This window comes from Trichomycterus rosablanca, chromosome 5, assembly GCF_030014385.1.
Source record: "Trichomycterus rosablanca isolate fTriRos1 chromosome 5, fTriRos1.hap1, whole genome shotgun sequence".
Classification (NCBI taxonomy): domain Eukaryota; kingdom Metazoa; phylum Chordata; class Actinopteri; order Siluriformes; family Trichomycteridae; genus Trichomycterus; species Trichomycterus rosablanca.
The window spans coordinates 34,931,502-34,956,875 of NC_085992.1; the positions used below are offsets into that span (position 1 = coordinate 34,931,502).

A 25,374-nucleotide genomic window follows, 5' to 3' on the forward strand; every position below is an offset into this window, starting at 1 on the left:
CAATTACATACACAGTTTCATGGGTAAGATGTATAGGAAATAATAGTGTAGATACCAGAATGTATCTGCTAGAAAACAGCTCAGTTAGCACTTTCTGTTGTCTTATGTCGCATGTATGAATTTTGTCCTTTCAAGCAACCTTTCAATGCTTGTTTGCCTTTGTTCTGGATTTGCAGCAAGTGCATCTTTTTACATCATTGATGCTAATATATTGTTATCACTATTTTGTCCATCATGGTATATCCTGTATACAGCTTATGGTCAAAACACATTATCACATCGCAGCGGTTTTTAACCTTGGGGCTGGGGCCCTACATTGAGTTACCTGAGAGCAAAGGGGGTTGCAGAAAATAAAAACAAATTCCAGACAGATAAATATAAACGTATACCATTTTGAACAATAATTACTAGCTCAGTCAATTTATTTTATTTGGAGCTTACATTCTGACAAACTTTACTATATAAGCTTTGTGCTCACCTGGAACATTCTGGAGATTTTGTTTTTAATAAGCATGTTAAAATTGTCATTTTTAAATGAAAAAATATAGTTGGCCAGCTTTATCATTTTGTTTTATAAAACATTATAAACTAATTAACAACATGTAATGTTATTGGAAAACAAGGCTAAAATGAATAATTTAGGCTGTACCATTTTACATAGCGGTTAACTAGCAATTGTAGTAGCTAAAGTAGCTAGGCAATAATACAGGTATGTTGATTAAAGGTGGGCAATAACATGCCTCATTTTCTGTACTATTAAATTTTTTTGACGTATGTGTTTTTATATTGCTTTAATTATTTAAAACGTTAAAGTACAACGTAGCTGACTTTGTAATTACATCGTGCAATTGTCAAAAATAACCGTTCTGTGGATACAAAGCTGTGACAGCGTAGCTTGTTTGTTGGGATGTTATCTTTCTCTATACGAGTGTTAGATGTGATGTTATGATCTAAATTTGATGAAACACTATGTTCAAACAATAGTGGTAATTTTTAATGTGAGGATATTACTAAATATCTTTGAATAATTATAACTAGCATATAATATTACACTTCGGACCCGAAGGTGTTCAAAAACGTTAAGAATACATGGTTTATGTGTTTCATTTAGGCTTGAGAGTCACTCGGTATATCACTAAAAGCGTTCATATGATGATCTATTCAGAGAAACATGGAAAAATCTTTTCCTTACGGTGAAAGGACCACTGTGTGTTTTCTGAAGGTACTTTTGCCTTTCGCTGAACTCCACCCTCCTCCCTCCCTATCTCACTTTCACTCCTTCTCTCTCCCTCTGTCTTTCTTCAAAATCCTTCATTAGAACGTTTCTGCTTTCTGGATACACTCATAAAACGAAAATGCGTATCTTCTGTAAATTAAAGGTCTTTATAGCAGCTATGTGAAGCATTTTACTAACTGAGTCATTTCCATGAGTTTGTATTTGCGAGTGTGTTAACCGCAAGAAGTTTACAACCCCCTGAGGAATCAGAGCAAGACTAAAAGGAAATACTGTGCAGCCTTTACAAAGGTATGTATTTGTGATGATTATCATTTGTACTTTTTATTTTCTAGTTTTTCCATGTGTGAAAAGAGGGTCTGATCTTTCACCCATAATCGTCTGGTCTGTGATAACTGTATGTAAGCTGGTGGACACGTAGACCTCTGCATGAATGCCTGCATTGACCCTTACAGAAACCTCGTTCCTTTAGAGAGCTTGTCCAGATCACTGTGTAACGGTTTACTGACTGTATAGAAGACCATCTTTTAACTAGAAAACCAACATAGTAATTTGGCAACATAACTGACCATAATCACAATACTGTCTGAGGAAGTTTGTTCTGTTTAGTCTAGCAGTAATTGTTTATACTATTGTCTTTACAGCCCCAGATGACAACCATTCTGCCTGTAGCTTTCTGAGTCATGTTCATTTTTCCATCTAGTTCTTTCTGAATAACAGTTTCATATCAGGATTTTCCCCCACCAACAGTGATGTCTAACCACAGTACAATCTTTAAAAAAAGATGTCATGGAATTTTCGGGTAGTTAACTTTTCTAAGAACAAGCCAACTTAAAGAACCATGTGGAGGATGGGATAGCTTTTTGTTAGTCAGAAGGGTCTTTTTGCTTCCCAAAATGATTTACTCAAATGATTATTAAAATTGAAAAGCTTTTGTTCAATTTTAAATGAATCCTTTAGTGCCCCTCCAGAGCATTAAAGAAAACAGTTCAGTTCCACTAAAAGAATGCATTATTTCTCGAAATACCATTTTTTCTCATATAAACCAATGAAACCATAACCATTTATTAAAGTTGAAATGGGAAAATATTTGCCAGACTGCCTTTACACTGCAATGCCTGTCTGCAATGCCACCGCTTTGAGTTTTTTATTAATAATTTTAGTTTTAACACTTTGACATTACACAGCTTTTTCTGCTTTAGAAAGTTTGTTTTTAACTTTTCATTTCACTCATTATACAGTCCTTTCACATATATTAGCATGCCTGGTAATGATGAGTAAAAACAGTTATGAGAAATTCAGCTTTTGGTAAATTAGCTTAATGACTAAAATCCTCCATTGATTAAAGATCCATATATAATGATTTTCTTATTTAAATAACGTTTCACAATTTTTTTGCAAATTCTGTATGGTTGATTAGAGTGTCTTAAAAGTATCAAGCATTAATCCATGACCACCTGTTTCATTGGAATATATGTGGGTTGACACAGGTCAAATTCTCTTCATTCTTCAAGATGAAAAAGGGTCTGTGGTGATGGGCTGTTTAACTATGCCATGGGGAACCTTGTTAAGGGACATGGCATCATGGACTCAAAATCTGTAAAACTATTATCTATTATCTAAAGAAACTAAAAATGGGGCATCGCTGGATTTTTAAGTGAGACAATGATCCGAGACATATGTGCAGGTCAGATCTTCTACTTTTAATCTCTTAAGAAAACACTATTACAAACTATTTAGGGTGTGTATGACAACATTTAAAGAGAATTAAAGCTCTCCAAAAGCTGACTGCATCTATCAGTTCTTTTTTCCTTAATTGCTTTATCATGGTCAGAGTTGCACAGCTTTTAATCAGTCTAATTAGATCTTTTGTATTAATGTATTATTGTTAGAGGTTTCTTTTATTTTGTTCATCCTTTGTTTATGAAAAGAAAATATTTTAAGTGCAACTGTGGGTTCTTTGTTCAGTAGAAACAGGCAGGTTAAAATGCATTTTAACCGTGCCTTGGACATACTAGGTCACACAGGTGAAAGTTCAAAGGGCAGACCTTATTTTCAAATCCCTGATAAAGATAGGGCCTAAGTGAGATGCTGATTTTGACTAATTACCCTCTCAGACAGATGGTCCTGAAAGCACACATACTGTATACACAATACGTTTATGTTAGTTACATAGTATCAGAGGCTCATCCGTGGTCAGTCTGTTTGCTTTTCTAACTCCAGACAGCTGGTTCACATCAGACTTCTCACAGGCACAAATTCTTTTAGATGCAGACAGGCATGTGCTGTCTGACATTTTATCAAAGCTTTTCTCTTTCTCACCTTCTGTCTTTGCAGACCTAGCAATGGAGCAGTCTCAGAGGCGGAGACACATAGTCATGCTCTGTCTTGGCATTTGGCTTCCATCATGTCTTTCCCAGACAACCCAGGCTGTACGCTCTAGCCCCACCCCAGCAGCCCAGTCACCTCAAAGTCTAAGATTTCGTCTGGCCGGTCATCCACGGAAGCACAACGAGGGTCGAATTGAGGTCTTCTATAAGGGCGAGTGGGGAACTATCTGTGATGATGACTTCTCATTGGCCAATGCACAAGTTCTTTGTCGTCAGCTTGGATTTGTTTCTGCAATAGGCTGGGCACACAGTGCCAAATATGGCAAGGGCATAGGTAATATTTTTCTCAGGTCCCTTTACACAAAGACAGTACTTAAATGTTTTTGTTTTGTAGTGGTCATGTGTATGTGTTTCAGGCAAGATCTGGCTAGATAATGTGCAGTGCAGTGGAAGTGAGAGGAGTATATCAGTGTGTAAATCGCGTGGATGGGGTAACAGTGACTGCACCCATGATGAAGATGCTGGGGTGATCTGTACAGATGAGAGGCTACCAGGATTCACTGACTCCAACATAATAGAGGTATTTTTTTGTAAACAAAATGACAGATTTTAAAATAATTAAATGAATAAAGTGATGTCAAAAGCGTGTGCCCCTTCTAGATTTTTTATATTTTTGCTTTTTGTCTGGCTTAGTAGTTTTAGTTATTGAAACCAAATTTATTTTGAAGCAAAGCCAACTTAACAATAAAATAATAAAAAAATCAGTTTTTTTCACTGTGAAAAAAGGAAAAAGAAAAAAGTTATTAAACACTAGCTGGCACTGTGCAAAAACGACTACCCCCAGGTAAGTCAATCAGTTAAACAAAATTACCTGATAAACACACAGGCTTGATTACTGCCAGTACTGCTGAATCTGAACTTGATACGACTAGAACCTTTACAGCAATGAAGTAGGTTAAATGAGTAGCACACTATACCAATATTACAAAAGTAGTAAGTAATAAGTAGGGCCCTATTAAATTCACAGGAAAATGTGCTTAATTTTCCGGACCTCGTTTTTCAAAAATCGCAGCTTTCACGATTTTTAAGTGCAACATTTCACACTAAATTGAATGATGTCCGTGTTTTGACACACACCCCTCTCTATCCACATAATCGGTTGGGAGTTTTCCAAACTCATTTACCAGAGTTGTGTTTTTAGCTGCTTTTTTTGTCTGATTGCTAATGTAACCGAGCATCTTTAGAGTTTGCTGAGTTTAAAAAGTAAGACATAAACTGTACATAGACAAACTATCAGGAGCATAATACTTTACTGGCTTGCTCTATTGAGGTGCAGCACAGACTACAGAGAGATGATCTCGTGTGTAGAGAAGCACACTTTCCCATTGATTATAAAATCCACAAAGGGACAAAATGCACTCAATACGTAAATACATACATCACACATTGTCAGCACACTACACCACAGAAAAGTCTGTTACACTAACTTAATTGCCGTATGATTGCTGGGACCGCCTCATATTACATATTGTGCCTCATATTTCATATGCTACATGAATGAAAAATGTGAACTCGCTAAACACAAATCTTTACAGCAAATTGCATATTACATGGGAGACGGCTCATTTCATGGTCCGTGACGTGATTTTCCTGGCCATGAATTAGTTAGGGCTCTAGTAATATGAAAGAATGTTATACATTATGACAGAAATGTTAGGACAGGTCAACTTGTAACACTAGTTTTGTAACACAATTTCCCAAGCAGTGGCTGGCCTACCGAAATACTTCCAATGGCACAGTGACCTTTCTGGTTAATGTATGTATAAAATATGTGTCTAAGCAACTCAGTGAACAGTTTTGTTGTTGCATTAGCTGTGCTGCACACCTCTATTGTAGTCTGGGGAAGGAGTTTGCACTTAGTGATTCAGGGAAAGCAGACTCACCGCAAACCAGACCTGGATAAAGCGGTGGTAAAACATGAACAAGAAAATGTAGATTTGTATAAAAATCTAATTTAAATTTATACATTATAACAGTGCATACTCAATACAGACCAGTGTACACATGAGATTTCAAGAAGTTCATCACTCTGGACATCATGTGGAAGCATTTTGTGTCTGCACATTTACCATCTTTATATGATTAGCTTACAGTGCCTTGCAAAAGTATTCAGCCCCCTTGAACTTTTCAACCTTTTGCCACATTTCAGGCTTCAAACATAACGATATGAAATTGTAATTTTTTGTGAAGAATCAACAACAAGTGGGACACAATCGTGAAGTAGAACGAAATTTATTGGATATTTCAAACTTTTTTTAGAAATAAAAAACTAAAAAGTGGGGCGTGCAATATTATTCAGCCCCTTTACTTTCAGTGCAGCAAACTCACTCCAGAAGTTCAGTGAGGATCTCTGAATGATCCAATGTTGACCTAAATGACTGATGGTGATAAATAGAATCCACCTGTGTGTAATCAAGTCTCCGTATAAATGCACCTGCTCTGTGACAGTCTCAGAGTTCTGTTTAAAGCGCAGAGAGCATCATGAAGACCAAGGAACACACCAGGCAGGTCCGAGATACTGTTGTGGAGAAGTTTAAAGCCGGATTTGGATACAAAAAGATTTCCCAAGCTTTAAACATCTCAAGGAGCACTGTGCAAGCGATCATATTGAAATGGAAGGAGTATCAGACCACTGCAAATCTACCAAGACCCGGCCGTCCCTCTAAACTTTCAGCTCAAACAAGGAGAAGACTGATCAGAGATGCAGCCAAGAGGCCCATGATCACTCTGAATGAACTGCAGAGATCTACAGCTGAGGTGGGAGACTCTGTCCATAGGACACAATCAGTCGTACACTGCACAAATCTGGCCTTTATGGAAGAGTGGCAAGAAGAAAGCCATTTCTCAAAGATATCTATAAAAAGTCACCTGGGAGACACACCAAACATGTGGAAGAAGGTGCTCTGGTCAGATGAAACCAAAATCGAACTTTTTGGCCACAATGCAAAACGTTATGTTTGGCGTAAAAGCAACACAGCTCATCACCCTGAACACACCATCCCCACTGTCAAACATGGTGGTGGCAGCATCATGGTTTGGGCCTGCTTTTCTTCAGCAGGGACAGGGAAGATGGTTAAAATTGATGGGAAGATGGATGGAGCCAAATACAGGACCATTCTGGAAGAAAACCTGTTGCAGTCTGCAAAAGACCTGAGACTGGGACGGAGATTTATCTTCCAACAAGACAATGATCCAAAACATAAAGCAAAATCTACAATGGAATGGTTCACAAATAAACGTATCCAGGTGTTAGAATGGCCAAGTCAAAGTCCAGACCTGAATCCCATCGAGAATCTGTGGAAAGAGCTGAAAACTGCTGTTCACAAACGCTCTCCATCCAACCTCACTGAGCTCGAGCTGTTTTGCAAGGAAGAATGGGCAAAAATTTCTGTCTCTCGATGTGCAAAACTGATAGAGACATACCCCAAGCGACTTGCAGCTGTAATCGCAGCAAAAGGTGGCGCTACAAAGTATTAACGCAAGGGGGCTGAATAATATTGCACGCCCCACTTTTCAGTTTTTTATTTCTAAAAAAAGTTTAAAATATCCAATAAATTTCGTTCCACTTCATGATTGTGTCCCGCTTGTTGTTGATTCTTCACAAAAAATTAAAATGTCATATCTTTATGTTTAAAGCCTGAAATGTGGCAAAAGGTTGAAAAGTTCAAGGGGGCTGAATACTTTTGCAAGGCACTGTATGTCTGCTACTGATTTCTCTTTACTCACTGGCATCTGAAAAGTATTAACCCAGATGAAAATCTTTCTTTTGGAGGCTATCTGTCTCGTTCTAAGATTTAACTGTTTTTTGTGTGTGTTTGGCTGCTTTCCCTTAGGTGCAGGTGGATGAGAGGCGGGTGGAGGAGGTGCGTCTGCGATCAGTAGTACCCAGCAAACGGTTGCCTGTGCTGGAGGGAGTGGTTGAGGTGAGGTATAAAGATGGCTGGTCTCAGATCTGCGATAATGGCTGGACACATAAAAACTCACGGGTAGTCTGTGGCATGATGGGATTCCCCCATGAGAGGAAGGTCAACAAGAACTTTTACAAGTGAGTAAACTAGAGTAAACTGTATGTATTTTCTGCGGTTTGAGGGAGCTATAGGCTCAAGGTTTGAGATTTGTAATGTAAAACTGTACGTATATTACTTAAAAATATTACTTAAAAATAAATAAAATATTAAAATAAAATAAATATATAATTAATGTACAATATTTTTTGTTAGATTAGAATGAAATACATGGAGCAATGCTATACAAACTGTGGGCTGGGTGGGGGGATGCTGCTGGGGGCGTAACAGTTTTCAATCAGATTTTTTTTTGTTTGTTTTAACTTGTGACCCAGGGTGGCACTGTGGTGCAGCAGGTAGTGTGAAAGCCACATAGCACTAGGGTACCTGGCTGAAAACCTTGAATGTTTGATGCCCAAAAATAAAAACAAAATAAAAAACCTGTCCTGGTGTGTTCGGGTTACCCCAGACCCACTGCCACCCTAATTAGGACTGAGCTGTTACTAAGCATGAAAAAAGAAGACATTTGAAATATTTGCACAAGCGATGCATACTTAACTTTTGACCTGAACCTACGGTGACCCTAACCAGGATAAAGTGGTGGTAAAAATGAAATAAAAATTTTATTTTATTATGGGATTTTCTATTCATGTAACCATATGTTTATTGATTTTAGCATTTATTGTCACAACACTTCTATCATGGACACAGAGGAGTTGTAGCCTAGTGGTTAAGATCCTTGACTAGTAATCAAAAGGTCACTGGTTCTAGCCCCACCACTGCCAGGTTGCCACTGTTGGACACTTGAGCAAGGCCCTTAACCCTCAATTGCTCAGACAATGTAATGTCACACTACTGTATCATTTTAGTAGGTGATAAAAGAATGAAGTTATTGTCATTGTTTGTATTTTTGTGTGACGTGGATCTCGTATTTGTATGAGAACTATTACACTAGCCCACCACTACTGAGATCTGGGTTTGAATCTCAGCTGTGCTATGCTTTAATTGTAGGGCAGTACAGTGGCTGTCAATTCACAGCAAGAAATCCTGGGTTTGAATCCCCAGACATGATTGGCTGTGTCTTAGGGGGGGCGGGATGTCCAAAGCCCTGCAATAGACTGATGCCCTGTTAAGGTGTTAGTTACGCCTGTGCTGGTTGAATCCCTTACTAGGATAAAGCAATTAATGAAATGATGCAAGGGAAATGTTTAGATTTTGTTATTGCTAAGAATTATTTTTGTCAGATTATTTATCAGAAAACTATTTGAAATGATATTCATGATGTTTCAGAGCATGTCATGGCAGAGAAAGCTCACTTTGGTTAAGATTACAAAACGACAGTATGTGTGTGTTACTGTCTCTGTGCATGTTTATTCTCATATTTGACAAGATATCTTTATTTTTATCTTTATCTTCTACAGGAAACTCAGAAAGAGATCCACTGATCCAAAAGTCAAATTTAGAGTAAAGGCAGACAGGTACCATCTGAGGGGAAGTAACCAGTAGTGTTCTTCCCCTAGTGGACTACAGTCTAGTGTATCTTGTATAGACTTTATATTAGTAGATATAGTCACTTTCCAACTAACACTTTGCTTTAGAGCAAACTTTCTTTTCTATGGATTATTCAGTTATTTTCTGGATAATTGAGCTGCTGTTCTTGTATATTAAATGAAGTACTGCAAATAAGGTCTTCATGCACAAACAAGTTAATAAAAGCCACAGGGAATAATAATGACCTGGGCTGGTTAAAGAAAAATAGAGCGGAAAAAAGTAATAGTGAAGGAATGGTAAGAATGACATAAAGACTACTGGCCGTGAGGAAATAATTACCATCTGTTTTATTAACATTGTTTAGTGCTGAAACCTCTCAGGTCTAAGTAATGACTGAGTGAAAATAGAGGAAGATAGAAGCTGTGCTGGGGTACTTCTGAAATAACACTGTAAATGAAAACTAATAATATGATATTAATCCTCACTAAGAGTAAGCATTTCATTTTACTAGCATGTTTAAAAAAATCAAGTTAACTCATTGCCATTGGTTATGTTTAGGAGCATCAAGGCCATTAACATCAAGTATACATCGATCAGGCATAACATTATGACCACCTTCCTAATATTGTGTTGGTCCGTCTTTTGCTGCCAAAACAGCCCTGACCCTATGAGGCATGGACTCCACTAGACCCCTGAAGGTGTGCTGTGGTATCTGGCACCAAGATGTTAGCAGCAGATCCTTTAACTCCTGTAAGTTGTGAGGTGGGGCGTCCATGGATTGGACTTGTTTGTCACATGGTCACTTTTAAATAACGTATAAGGAACTTTTGCATATTTGCAAGACCAGAAACCACTGTTGAAAGTGTGTGATCTTTGAACCCTCAGACGATGTTGCATGATAAACCATTATGCTATTGTGCTAAATATAGGCAAATGGGGTTGGGGGTGACTCTGAAAACCAGTGCTATCAGTAAAGGTGATGGAACATAGTGCTAAACATGCCTCTGTCCCAACATTTTTTTTTCAATGCATTGCAGGCATCAAATTCTAATTTGTATATATTTACAAAATACAATTAAGCTGATCGGTAAAAACATTAGAAATCTGTTCCTTTTGTCCTTTCGTCAGTTAGGTAAAGATTATCTTTAGATAAAGATTGTCTTTAATATCAAGAATGTATAATAAAATGCCGGCTCTGCCATGCAGCCACTTTTGGGCTTTTGAACAAGGTCCTTAACCCTCTTGGCACAATGGCTGCCCCTGCACTCAGACCTCAGCTCCAAAGAAGCTGGGATATACTGTAATATTCCGTTGTACTGTGCATGTGTATATGTATTATATGACAAGGCTCTGCTAGCTCAGCGGTACTGGATTAGTAATCAAAAGTTTGTTGGTCCTGCCACTGCCAAGTTGCCACTGTTGGGCCCTCATTTGCTTAAACTGTATTCAGTCATAATTGAAAATTGCTTTGGATGAAAGAATCTGATAAAAGCTGTAAATGTAAGGGCATTCCAGCTGCCCTAGATTATCTTTATTATATATATATATATATATATATATATATATATATATATATATATACTGTATATGTTTTTTTTTTTTTTGTTTTTTTTTTACCTTTTCTGCATTCCTATTAGCTACTACCCCGCCTTTAACATCTTTAACATGTTCGCACAATGTGTGTGTGTATTTGTGTATATGTGTGTGGGCTTAAATATGTTAGATTTTTGGTGAAAATGTGAATGTTGTTTGTCTTAATGGATGTTTGCATTACAGGCAGGAAGCCAAAGCTAAAGCTATCACTAAAGCTAGCAAATCTAGCTCTAAGTCTAAACCTGACAACTTGGCCACAGGCAAAAGGTAACCTTGGTAAATGTAAGGGAAAATCACCATTGTTGACCCTGTATAGCAGCAAAAATGTATACGTTTGTTTCTCGATACTATGAAATATTTAAATATTTTATTCCAAAAGGTATGTGTATATGTGTATATACAAATCCATGGGCATTAATTTGGAGTCAGCCCCTCTTTGCTGATAAAAACATCTCTGGTAATCTTTGTACTAGATTTTGAACCATGTAGGTTTACTTCTATCCAACCATAAGAGTTTTGAGCACTCTTGTTGAGTGCTAACATTTGCTTGCAATCAGCATTTCAGTTGATCCCAATAGTGTTGGGATTGTGTTTAGGTTTCTGTACAGTCCTGTTCATTCACACCAAACACAACAAAGAATTTCTACATGGACTTTGCTTTATGCACATGTACATTTGCATGTCGAAAGAGCAAAGCTTCTCCAAACTGGTGCAAAGTTGGAAGCACTTAATTCTGTAAAATGTTATTGTGTCATTGTGTCTATTGATATTTCTTTTTACTAGAGCAAAGGAATCCGCTTAAAACCAGACCTAGTTATTTATTTTTTCCTAACTGAACTTTAGAGTTGACACTGTGGCGGTCTAATACAGTGTTCACCAGAATTTTGCCAAATTTGCACTTTTTAGTGGTCTTAGTGTTCAGTTAACTAAAGCATCAAGAAATATTAAATGCAGGCGCCCGGGTGGCACAGCGGGATATTCCACTAGCACACCAGCACCGAGATTCTGAACTCCTCGATTCGAAAGTCGTCATTGCCACCGGTCGGCTGGGCGCCATCTAGCAGGCATAATTGGCAGTGCCTGCAGGGAGGGAATGACCAGAATATGTGGGCGGGGTCTTCAAACGCTGCGTAAAGACCCTGATTGGTGCATAGAGGCACCCGTGCAGAGTGCATGGGTGGAAAAAGGTTCCGTTAAGGGCTGCACGTGGGTCGGAGGAGGCGTGAGCAGCAATATACCCACCTCGACTGCAAAATATCGGGGATTCCCAGCAGCGGAAGACAAATTGACGACACTAAATTGGGAGAAAATGGCAGGAAAAAAACGCAAAAAAAAAAGTATATATATATCACAGATTCTTGTTTTTATTGCATTTTGCTAAATGTGCTAAATCTTTAAAAATAGGATTTGTACCACCAATTCACCTCTTGTGCTGAAGAATTGAAAACACTTTTTAAAAGATAAATGGTTTGCAGTTTAATGAATCTATTAGCAAAACACTGGGCTGAAAATTATGTTGACACCTGTATTAATTATTTCAGGTGTTGTAGGTGCATCAATTGCTAAATGGTGTGTAAAATCAATAATATAAAATAAATTATGTATTTTAATGTTATCTGGAATAAACTGAAAAGTTAATTGTGAGCCAGCCCTTCTCATCCAACATCAGTGCCTGATTCCACAAGTGGTCTTTTGACTTAATGTGCACTAATTTCCACAGACACACTACAGAAAATCTTGTGGGAATCCTGTGAAGGCTGTTTAATTAACAAATCTAAATCTAATAAGGGGGTTATTTGTCATTATAGTGTATGATTTTCAAATGGGATCTCCAGCAAGTTTATGCTGATGTGTCCAAACACTTTTGGCCATATTGTGTTGCCAGATCTATTAATTTTCAGTTTATGTGCTCTTTAGGCTGTGTAGTGCATTTATAATAATTGCAGAGAACATTTTAATTTATACTGTACTAGGGGTGTCAGCAGCACATTGTTCTACAGTAGACGGCATCATCTCAGATGTTCATTTAAATATGTAAATATATAAGAAAAAACAACCTTCTTACCCACACTCATCTCCCTGTCTTAGGCTATATGCAGAGCGGCAGAAGAACACTTACCTGGTTCACACTGTGGCATGTTCAGGCACAGAGGTGCACCTGGCTGCCTGTCCACTAGAGTTTAACCATGCCAATGCCACTGATAGCTGCCCTGGCGGCATGCCTGCTGTTGTCAGCTGTGTGCCTGGACCAGATTATGCTCAAAACCGGGCCATGAAGAAAAAACTCAAGTCTTCGGTAACGTGTCTCTGTATGTTTGACATGTCTTTATTTGTGCTTTTGCATGGCTTTACTAACTGCTCTCTCTTTTCTGCAGAGCAAAGTGCGTTTAAAGGGTGGAGCAAAGTCAGGAGAGGGTCGTGTGGAGATTCTAAAGGGCAATGAATGGGGCACCGTGTGTGATGATCGCTGGAACCTGCAGTCAGCCAGCGTGGTGTGCAGGGAGCTGGGCTATGGCTCTGCCAAAGAGGCCCTCACTGGAGCCCGCATGGGACAAGGTGAGAAAGAGGAGGCAGAAGAATGGTCATTCTCCGGGCGCTCAGGTGACGCAGCTAATGCCCAAGCCCAACACCTGAGATCTGAAGCTGTCAAACTTGAGTCTCAGCTGTGCTACTGATCAGCTGGGCACCCCCACTGATGTTATTGTCTTCTTAAGGTAGGAAAGGGTTAACCAGGTTTCACAATCTCTTCATGCTGCAGTTGTGCCCTCTGCTGGCTTTTCAAGGTGCTTGCATGAGAGATACGGATACTGCTCTCTGTGAGACTCTAATGGCACAGGGAAAGAAGCAAACTGTTGGAGAGGTCATGTGATAGACTGTTGAGGAACTGGAAATGACTAAAAAGAGGGGGGAAGAATAATTCTTGGTGGCTCAGCTGAGAATACTCCACAATAGGCTGCAAGCACGTTAGACCGCTGCACCACCCGAGTGCCCTGTTACCACATATTTTACACTGTTACATTTAATCAGAGAGCTGTAACTGTTAATTTCTTTATTTTGTTCAAATAAATCTTCTTTATTAAATAATAGATTTCTTATACAGTGGTGTTCAAAAAAATAGCAGTCCAACACCATTGACCTGATAAATCACTGTTTTTAGTAGAAATGCTATTTCTACAATTTTACTTGAAAGTGTAGTAGAGTAATGAAAACAAAACAAACCCAACAATTAGGACATGCATGCCGCTCATTCTGAGTAATCAAAGCATTGATTGAAAGGGGGTTGTTCAAAATAATATTTTTGGCCCTTATTTAATGTAGGAGGGTGGCAAATGTTGCACAGGTTGGTCATAGCACATTTCCTTTTGAAATACTGGGTAAAATGGGTTGTTCCAGACATTGTTCTGATGAACAGCATACTTTGATTAAAAAGTTGATAGTAGAGGGAAAAAACATACAGAGAAGTGCAGCAAATTATAGGCTGCTCAGCTAAAATGATCTCAAATGTCTTGAAGTGACAACTAAAATCTGAAAGACGCGGAAGGAAGCGTGGAACTACTGTTCGATTGGATCAAAGAATAGCCAAAATGGCAAAGGTTCAGCCAATGATCACCTCCAGAAAGATCAAGGAACATCTGAAGTTCCCAGTGAGTACAGAAGATGATTAAGTGAAGCCAATTTACCAGCAAGAACTCCTTGCAAAGTCACGTTGTTAAGAAAAAGACACGTCCTGAATGGGTTCAAATTTGCCAAGGAACACATTAACTGGTCCAAAGAGAAATGGCTCAACATTTGTGGACTGGTGAAAGCAAAATTGTATTTTTTTGGTCTAGTGGCCGTAGACAGTATGTCTGATGCCCCTTGAGCACTGAATTCAAGCCAAAGTTCACTGTGAAGACAGTAAAACATGGTGGTACAAAATGATGATATGGGGATGTTTTTCATACCATGGTGTTACGTCTATTTATCACATACGAGGGATCATGGATCAATTTAAATATATCAGAATACTTGAGGAGATCATGTTGCCCTATGTCGAAGAAGAAATGTGCTTAAAATGGGTGTTTCAACATGACAATGACCCAAAACATCTTGGTTACAGACAAACAAGATTGAGGTAATGGAGTAACCAGCACAATCCCCTGACCTCAATCCCATAGAGAACTTGTGTTCTGATATCTGAAATGCGTTCTTTTGAGGCAAAACCCAAAATTGCAGAAGAACTGTGGAATGTAGTGTAATCATCCTGGACTGGAATACCTGTGCAGAGGTGCCAGAAGTTGGTCGACTCCATGCAACACAGATCTCGGAAACAATTGTAATGCCACTAAATATTCGTTCAGTAATTTAAACTAAAGTGAAACCTCAAACATTTTTAGTTTATAGATACATTTTTTGAGAAAAATGCTGGCACTGCTATTTTTTTGAACAGCCTAATATTCATTTTTTTAATTTTCTGTAAATGATGAACACAAACTTTTGTTAATGTTTTGATTTAGAATTGAAAGTGTAGTATTTTCAGTGCATTTGCATTCATGGAAATAAAAGTTATTTGAATGATTTTGTGCTTTATTCCCTTTTTTAAAATCACTGCTATTTTTTTGAACACTACTGTATATTTTAAATATGTGCTTTTTGTAACCATGTTTCCCCATTCTAACCAAGGGTGGCCATAATTTTGAAACTACAGTATATATCTAGCCTGTACATGCATGTCTGACTGTGTGTTTGTGTATAATGTTGCAGGCACTGGGCCGATCTACATGAATGAGGTTCAGTGCTCAGGTCATGAGCGCTCTCTCTGGAACTGTCGCTATAAGAACATCACTGCAGAGGACTGTAAGCACACAGAGGACGCTGCAGTCCGCTGTAACGTGCCATACATGGGCTTTGATGAAACGGTCAGAGCTATTACACTTTCATTAATATAAAAACACAATGCATATAAGACAACTAGTTATTATAAAAGATGTCTGTGTTTTCGGCCTATGTACTGTTTCTTTTGTGTTTGAACAAGACTGACTTAGGATGAACCAACCAGCTACCAGATTGTTCATAAGTTATTAACAGCTTTTAACAAGCAAAAAAACTTGAAAAGCAGAAAACAAGTAATAGTATAAGATGTTGTCCTTATTCTCCTTTAGAGGAACTACGGTTTTCATGAAGCACCACATGTAATGCCAGTGTCACAAATAAAATAAAAAACAACACACAACAGTCAAACAATTGTATGCACATGACCTAAATATTAACAAAAGTAAAAATCGGAGAATAGAACATTCTTGAAAATTCACATTGAAACTTTTTGATAGAGACAGTTGATCAAATAAAGAGAAAGTGATTCAGCTACTTAATTTATAATGTGTTATGATACAGTTGTTAATTTCCTCATGAAAAGCAATGAATACAATGGCTTTCTCACATTTTCAGCTATATTTGCTTTAAAAGGATAAATCTTTTAGCTGGTTGGTTTGACATTATTTTCCATTAAGCAACATTGGGTGAAATAGTCTAATGCCTGAGAAACAGCCCTTCACTTCTCATCCAAAAAAACTGGGAGATCAAAAAAGGGAGATCAATTCTGTGAGGTTGGGCTTTTTCATACACTAAATAAACAAAAATACACCCAGTGCAGTGAATGGAGAAGATAAAAGGGGATTTCACTTTAGAAAAGTGAATACAAAAGGTTGGCATTGTTTTGTTCTATTGTGAACTTTATGTAGTGGCCATTGTTATACAGTTACTACTGTAGCTGATTTGGGTTTAGTTCTCCAAAAATATGTAGTTGTTCACTGGGTTAATAGAACATGTCTTCATCAAGAACCACATGATCTATCATTTTGATAATGTTATTCCTATGACATTATCTTTTTAATTTATTATGAACAACTAGGATCTTTGTTAACAGCCTAAGTTTGAAATGCATAAAGCACTGCAGTGTGGCAGTATGTTTCAAACAATGATGCTTACTTAGTTTATTAAGTAGCTTTAACACTCTTGTATTCAAACCTCTCGATTTTTTGCACTTTGTTGTGTTGTGGATTTGATTTTAAATGAATATACACTGATCAGCTATAACATTAAATCCACCTCCTTGTTTCTACACTCACTGTCCGTTTTATCAGCTTCACTTACCATATAGAAGCACTTTGTAGTTCTACAATTACTGACTGTATTCCGTCTGTTTCTCTACATACTTTTTAACCTCCTTTTACTCTGTTCTTCAATGGTCAGGACCCCCACAGGACCACCACAGAGTAGGTATTATTTAGGTGGTGGATCATTCTCAGCACTGCAGTGACACTGACATGGTGGTGGTGTGTTAGTGTGTGTTGTGCTGGTATGAGTGGATCAGACACAGCAGCGCTGCTGGAGTTTTTAAATACCGTGTCCACTCACTATCCACTCTATTAGACACTCCTACCTAGTTGGTCCACCTTGTAGATGTAAAGTCACTCATCTATTGCTGCTGTTTGAGTTGGTCATCTTCTAGACCTTCATTAGTGATCATAGGACGCTGCCCACGGGGTGTTGTTGGCTGGATATTTTTGGTTGGTGGACTATTCTCATTCCAGCAGTGACAGTGAGGTGTTTAAAAACTCCATCAGCATTGCTGTGTCTTATCCACTCATATCAGCACAACACACACTAACACACCACCATCATGTCAGTGTCACTGCAGTGCTGAGAATTATCCACCACCCAAATAATACTGCTCTGCGGTTGTCCTGGGAGAGTCCTGACCATTGAAGAACAGCATGAAAGGGGGCTAACAAAGCATGCAGAGAAACAGATGGACTACAGTCAGTAATTGTAGAACTACAAAGTGCTTCTATATGGTAAGTGGAGCTGATAAAATGGACAGTGAGTGTAGAAACAAGGAGGTGATTTTATAGTTATGGTTGATCGGTGTATACACCCACTTTATATATAAATATATACCCACTTTTTCTTGGATAAGCTTTACATTTAGATTTTGTTAATGTATCCCAGTTTTCATTGCAGATCCTCTCAGACTCTTTCAGAATAAAATTAGATTGTTGTAGATTGTTGGTTAAAAAGCAATTGTATCTATTCAAAATCGAATACACAACACAAAATGTGCAAAAAGTATTTTCTTACTCACTCTACAATATAATTATAATTAAAATGTTAATTTAATTTATAATTATAAAATGTTGAAAACATTGTCTGCTGCCATTAAAGACAATGATTTATCACATTCTAAGATAACTGAAATATTTTATTTAGTTTTATGTTTCTTGGCATACACTACCTACAGTGCATCTGCATTTCTAAACCTATTATTAACCTTCCTTCCTATATAGCCATGTTGCTATAGAGGAAGTTAACCTTTCTGCCCATGCTGTGCCCTGTTCAGGTGCGTATCACAGGTGGTCGCACACGCTATGAGGGTCGTGTGGAAGTGTTGCGTTCAGCTTCTAATGGAACACAGTATTGGGGGCTGATCTGTGGAGAAGGTTGGGGCACCAAAGAGGCCATGGTGGTGTGCAAACAGCTGGGCCTCGGATACTCCAACCACGGCATGAAAGTAGGACACTAACACAAACAGTAGCATCTAATATTAGTGGTGGCACCATTTGCCTGCTCTGCTTTGCCTAAACCGTTCTGGAGGCCCATCATCGTCACTGATGGTGCGTCAACACAAAAAAACCACTACATACAAACTAATGTAGATAGTGCAGGACTAAGCAGATAACTTGTGTGTGACTGTGTTGGAAATTACATGTAAGTGTGTGTATTGACTTGTCGTAGGCTGTGTCTGTAGGTACGGCTGGTGGGTGGGCGATCAGAGTATGAGGGGCGAGTGGAGGTTAGGGTGGGACGTCGCTGGGGCAGTGTGTGCAGTGAGGGCTGGACCACCAAGGAGGCCATGGTGGCATGCAGACAGCTAGGGCTGGGTTACAGCATGCATGCGATTACTGTGAGTACATGCATACACATGCACACACAAACAATAATTAACATTCATTTAATGTGATATATGCAGGGCAGTACTGTGACACACTTGAAACTTGCTTATACTTATTGGTAGGGACAGATAATCTTGTTTGCAGGGGGCTGGTTTGGTTGCAGTTTTTTATTCAAACCAAGTAAATGGCTCGTCTGACACAACTTGTTTAAATAGATGGTCTCTGACTTTAAAAAGAAGAAGTAGTTAAAGCTTCTACTTTGTTGGATTGGACCTTCAACCACCAAGACCCTTAGGGAAAAATTCACATGAGAAGCGTCAAAACTGCTTTTGCGCTGACTGCTCCGTTGTTTCCTGTGGAGTGTGGCGGTGCTGCTTAGCTTTTGCCCCGTTGCCCTCGCGACTTTTGTGCTTGCCATGGCGCTCAAAGTTCACCTGATTGAATTTTGACCCAGTTTGCCGCTGACCTTTTCAAAGCACCTTTATTGAGACAAACTGTTTGATATAACGTGGTAAAAGTTGTATGAACAATGCTCAACATGAACAAAGCTTAACGTGAATTATTGTATTAAAACAACAACCAATGAATTTTGTTAGTGAAGAGAACTTATGATCAGTAATAATGCGCCCAGGTGGCGCAGCGGGATATTCCGCTAGCACTCCGGCGCCGGGATTCTGAACTCCTCGGTTCGAAACTCGGCATTGCCACTGGTCGGCTGGGCACCATCTAGCGGGCATAATTGGCATTGCCTGCAGCAGACACGTCTCTGCTTGGGCGGGATGACCAGTCTATGTGGCTGCACACCGGTCGGAGGAGGTGTAAGGGTTGGGCGGTATTGCCGATTTTTTTTTTGTATAAACTTGCACAAGTGTGTTTTTTTGCAAGTTCGGGCTTGTCAGTGAATGTAACCGTATTCGCTACACAAAGATGTTATATTGACATGCTAGCACGTTGTGCCACCCCATCCCATGGTTTTGAATGGCAAGATGCTAACTGTTAGGTTAGCAAGCAAAACTCGATGGAATCGCTGTCTAAGTAGCGCGTTTGAATAACCTGCCTTATAATAAGTCATTGACTTATTAGAATCCTCTCTACTGAGGCAGCTGCCTATGTAGGCAGTAAGAAAGCAAGGCAGCTCACTAGGTGTTTGAACACACCCTATGTAGAGAGCTCCCTAGCTTTTGTGTTATCACCTCAAACAGTGAGCACCCCCACAACCAACCAGTGAGCTCCAACCACCTACAACTCCCACCACTCCCTTACTGTGGATGCGCGAAAGTCTTAAAGTCTCTGTTTTCAAGGTAGACCTGAAGCAGAAATTTTGCCATCAACATTTTTAAATACTGCGGTATACCGCAATACCGTCATACCGCCCAACCCTAGTAAGCAGCAATATACCCACCTCAACTGCAATCAGGGATCCCCCAGCAGCAGAAGCACAAATTGACTACACTAAATTGGGGAGAAAATGCATAAATAAAATACAAAAAAGATCAGTATTAACAGAAGTTTAGTGTTCTTGTGTCGTTCTTTTAGTATTTTAAACCACATTAAGGTTTTTTGTACCGATAAGCGTTGTAGACACTCTTAGAAAAGTTGATTTCTCAGCACCCCAAACTATAACACAAATTTAAAAGTGAAACAGTGAGAAAAACAGCCAATGTGGGCACTTTCAGAGCGGATTTGTTGGTTATTTCACACAAATACAGATTTGTTTCGTGGTCACGTTGATGAAGTTTTACCGCACCGCTCAAGCCAAGCGCTGAGCAAAGTGGCGATTTACGTTTTTCCGCTTCCCATGTGAGTGCGCCCTTAGTAAATGAGGTTTCCTACCCTGGTCTACAGGCGCTGTAATCATTTAGGCAAAACAAACTTTTTTTAATGAATTTTGTTGTAAAATATTTATGTTAATTAAGCTTCAACTATGCGTAATTCATCATTTCATCAAGAGGACTACTTTCTCAGAGGGATGAATTTATGGGTCTGTGTTCATTTATTGTTCTGTGTAACTTGTTCTTGGATAAAACCTAATGTACAAAGCCTTTAATGCCTGTTTTTAAGTGTATTCAGCCTGTAGGTTATGTAGAAAACTCACAAGGTTATGCATACATTCTTGAGTTCTAGGTAAATTGCAAATTGCACCTCTTTTCCTCATATGTATTTGAATATACAAATAAGTAAGCATTGCACAAACAGATGCGCAAAAATAGGTTAAAGATATTTTAAGTGTGCTTCTTTCCTACAGGCTGTGTTGTCCTTGCACTGACACATGGTTTATCCCTTAAACTCAGCAAATTAACAGTAAAATCACAAAAAAAAAATGTTTTGTACATTGAGGCTCCCAGATTAGAGGTTTAGATCCATTGGTCATGGGTCCTGTGACACTGTATTTTTTTTACTATTTTTTAAGACCACTGAAAGTAATTGTATCTAGTATTTTTCCTATGTGTCATTTCTTTTCATGCACATATAAAACAATAAAAATAATTATTTATTGCTCAAGAAATCAGATATACCTGTGTTTGTATGGTGGCTGTTAAGGAAACGTGGTACTGGGACGGCAGTAATGTGACTGAGATGGTGATGAGTGGAGTTAAGTGTACGGGAGATGAACTCGCCCTCAGCCAGTGCCAGCATCATAGAACTGTGAGCTGCCAGAAATCAGCCGCACGATTCTCTGCAGGGGTTATCTGTTCAGAGAGTAAGTATGTGATATGGACAGACCATATACAGTGAATTAGTTCTCATATGTTCAGACAGTTAATTTGCAACTATGTAATCTATTAAATGTATTATACAAGGGTTCTTCATAAAGTTTCCACACTTTTTAAACTCTATTAAGAATTTTAAAAACAAATGACATCAATTTTCTTCAGTCACCTTACTATGCAAAGCATTTTCCCCAGCGTTGTACCATTTTGATGGCATCAGCAAAAAATGTTTTTGGTTGAGTGTGTAGCCACTGATGCACTGCTGCTTTCACATCATCATCACATGACAATCTTCTTCCCCTTAAAGCTTCTTTGAGTGGCCCAAAAAGGTGGAAATCAGTTGGTGCTACATCCGGAATATAAGCTCTCTCAGTCTCTCAGACATGACCAATTACTACTCCTCCCACCCTTACAGTTTCCAACAAAAATATAAAAGTGCAGAAGATTTTTGAAGATCCCTCGTATATCATCCATCACATTCTCACTGATTACATGGCAAATCAGATAACCTTGAAAATCAGTGCTGTTTATTCTGTTCTTGTTTAATAGTGAATATTTGTGTTTCTTCAGCTGCATCAGATCTGGTGATGAATGCATCTTTGGTGCAGCAGACAGGGTATATAGAGGACCGACCGCTGCACATGCTGTACTGTGCTGCAGAGGAGGACTGTTTATCTAAGAGTGCTGCCAAAGCTAACTGGCCCTACGGCCACAGACGCCTACTCCGCTTCTCCTCACAGATCCACAACGTTGGTCGTGCTGACTTTAGACCTAAAGCCGGACGCCACTCCTGGGTTTGGCACGCATGCCATGGGTAACTATAGCTGTAAAGTACCTTGTTTTAATGGATAATCTGCATTACCAAATATCCAGACTAGGTCTGGTCCTTTTAGATCATGTCAAAGCATGTGTTTTATTGAAAAATAAGGCCTACATATAATAGGTTTTTTTTTCTTTTTTCCTTTGTGGATCTGTAGGCATTATCACAGTATGGATATCTTCACCCATTATGACTTACTAACTAGCAATGGCACCAAGGTGGCAGAGGGGCACAAAGCTAGCTTCTGTCTGGAAGATAGTGACTGTCAGGAAGGTACAATAAGTAGAAGGACATACACACACTTGCTCATTGATGTATTTAACACATTATTGTTTTTGCTTAAATAATATTTTGTCACAGGTGTTTCTAAGCGATATGAATGTGCTAATTTTGGAGAGCAAGGCATCACAGTGGGATGCTGGGATCTGTACCGGCATGATATTGACTGCCAGTGGATTGACATTACTGATGTCAAACCAGGAAATTATATCTTACATGTAGGTCAGACATTCATGCTTGCAAAAATGTTTTTACTGTCTGAGTATCTTTGCAAATCTTGTAATAACTAATAACTAAATAACAAATCTTGTAATAACTAAATAACAAATCTTGTAATAACTTATAACTAAATAACAAATCTTATAATAACTAATAACTAAATAACAAATCTTATAATAACTAATAACTAAATAACAAATCTTATAATAACTAATAACTAAATAACAAATCTTGTAATAACTAATAACTAAATAACAAATCTTGTAATAACTAATAACTAAATAACAAATCTTGTAATAACTTATAACTAAATAACAAATCTTATAATAACTAATAACTAAATAACAAATCTTATAATAACTAATAACTAAATAACAAATCTTATAATAACTAATAACTAAATAACAAATCTTGTAATAACTAATAACTAAATAACAAATCTTGTAATAACTAATAACTAAATAACAAATCTTGTAATAACTTATAACTAAATAACAAATCTTGTAATAACTTATAACTAAATAACAAATCTTGTAATAACTTATAACTAAATAACAAATCTTGTAATAACTAATAACTAAATAACAAATCTTGTAATAACTTATAACTAAATAACAAATCTTATAATAACTAATAACTAAATAACAAATCCTGTAATAACTAATAACTACATAACAAATCTTATAATAACTAAATAACAACAAATCTTATAATAACTATTAACTAAATAACAAATCTTGTAATAACTAATAACTAAATAACAAATCTTATAATAACTAATAACTAAATAACAAATCTTATAATAACTAATAACTAAATAACAAATCTTATAATAACTAAATAACAAATCCTGTAATAACTAATAACTACATAACAAATCTTATAATAACTAAATAACAACAAATCTTATAATAACTATTAACTAAATAACAAATCTTGTAATAACTAATAACTAAATAACAAATCTTGTAATAACTAAAACTGTATGTGACTTTTTTTTATTTTTAGATTTTAATCAATCCTAATTTCGAAGTTTCTGAGAGCGACTACACAAACAATGGCATGAAATGTAACTGCAAATACGATGGCCACAGGATATGGCTTCACAACTGTCATACTGGTGAGACCTTTACACACCATGCTTGTGTACACAACCACAAAATCAGATTTATGTTTTGGATAATGTTTTGTTTTGATTCATAACTGCAGAATTCAGTCTGTTTTATTTTTGTTTCCTGTCAGGTGATGCATTCAGCGAGGAGGCTGAGAGGAGGTTTGAGAAATACCCAGGACAAATCAACAATGAAATCTCATAAACCCTATCAGATCTGTCTCATTTTACATGTTAATCCACATAGGTTTATATACAAAGTATAGCCCAGATTACACTTCTGTCATTTTACATCTTAAATGCAGCTATTATAGACTGTTTGTACCTCATTTCCACAACATAGGAATCCGTAATGTTTAAATGATTGCAGTAAAGCATAGGCTTTAGTCTTTAGGCTACAAAAATGATCTGAATCTAATGGATGGTTAGGATATTATGTTGACAGCCAATTGTTTTAAAATCTACGAAATTAGATATTTTAATGATTACAGTTGCATTATACTTGAATATATGTAGCTTTATCAAACGGGGATAATTTAGCTAAAACAGAATGAATGTATGTTTTCCATTCTTAAAGGAATATTATCAACGAACAGAATCAGTTTAAGCACCACCCATGTTTTTGCAGCTCTTGCAAAATGAATTCAAGTGACCAAACCAACACAGTGCTAAATAAATAGTTTTTCAAATTCTAAAGTAAATGTTGACACCTTAGGCAGTATGGTGATGCATTTGGTAAATTATGCTAGCCCACTGGTGCTGTGATCCAGGGTTTGAAATCCCTGTTGGTGCTATCGGCCGTTGAGCTGTTTACATACATGATTGGCTACGCCTGTAGCCAGTCTGTGGTGTGTTACTTCACTGTGTCCAGTGATTCCGGAGAAAAGTGGTGTAAGTGATGTAAAGTACATTACTGTTGGACTCTGTAGCATTACAATCAGTGTGAATTAAATGAGAGCAATACGTTTTACATTTTATCAACTGTTAGTCTAATAAATAAATCTGGGTTTGGTGAATGCCAACCCTGCACACTTGTATAGTGCCAACTGTCAAGTCTTTTTCTTTTTGAGGAAATTTTATGGTCAGTGCTGTTTTTTTTATTTGGACTGGACTGCTTTATTCCAGCAAAGGGAAATTTCAAGACCTGTTGCACCGTCCATGTTCTAGTTCATCCCAGTGATGTTTATTATGTTGTAGACTATTATTATCACTCAACACGTTCATTCTTACTCTCGCTCTTATGGCTTGGTAAAAGTAAATCCTTACAGTTGTTCGTACAGAAAAGTAAACTCTGTTATAGCAGCAAACTGTAAATATTAATCCCAGATAGGTTGGGGTGCTCAGGTGGTGCAGCAGTCTCTTAAACTAGTCCACCATCGTCTAGCTCAGGGATTGTCTCTCAACTGTGCTATCAGCTGGCCAGCCAACTACACAAATATGATTGGCTATGTCATTAGCTACGAAGGGGGGAAGGATGGTCGAAATGCTGCGATGGATTGGAACCCTGTCCAGGATATTCCTGCTTTGTGCCAAATGTTTTCTGAGAGAGCCGGACCAGCTTCAACTATGACCAGGATAGAGCGGTTAAGGA

At 37.9% G+C, this 25,374-nt stretch overlaps 1 protein-coding gene across 1 annotated transcript; it reads left to right on the plus strand.

Annotated features, from left to right (window-relative positions):
- The first annotated feature begins 1,382 nt into the window (after positions 1 to 1,382).
- loxl3b (lysyl oxidase-like 3b) lies at positions 1,383 to 24,814 on the plus strand. Its single transcript, XM_062995096.1, has 14 exons — positions 1,383 to 1,525; positions 3,572 to 3,898; positions 3,981 to 4,144; positions 7,458 to 7,669; positions 12,801 to 13,008; positions 13,088 to 13,268; positions 15,456 to 15,610; positions 18,091 to 18,261; positions 21,185 to 21,344; positions 21,925 to 22,168; positions 22,332 to 22,447; positions 22,535 to 22,671; positions 23,681 to 23,792; positions 23,915 to 24,814. The coding sequence occupies exons 2-14, from the start codon at positions 3,580 to 3,582 to the stop codon at positions 23,986 to 23,988; spliced, it is 2,253 nt and encodes a 750-aa protein (XP_062851166.1). The 5' UTR covers positions 1,383 to 1,525; positions 3,572 to 3,579; the 3' UTR covers positions 23,989 to 24,814.
- Positions 24,815 to 25,374: the final 560 nt, after the last annotated feature.

Excerpts from the sequence above, each read along its gene's own strand:
- loxl3b (XM_062995096.1), top strand. The coding sequence starts at position 3,580 with ATGGAGCAGTCTCAGAGGCGGAGACACATAGTCATGCTCTGTCTTGGC. Across the intron at positions 13,009-13,087 it reads AGAAAAAACTCAAGTCTTCG|AGCAAAGTGCGTTTAAAGGG; the intron begins GTAACGTGTCTC and ends TCTTTTCTGCAG. Across the intron at positions 22,448-22,534 it reads AGATAGTGACTGTCAGGAAG|GTGTTTCTAAGCGATATGAA; the intron begins GTACAATAAGTA and ends ATTTTGTCACAG.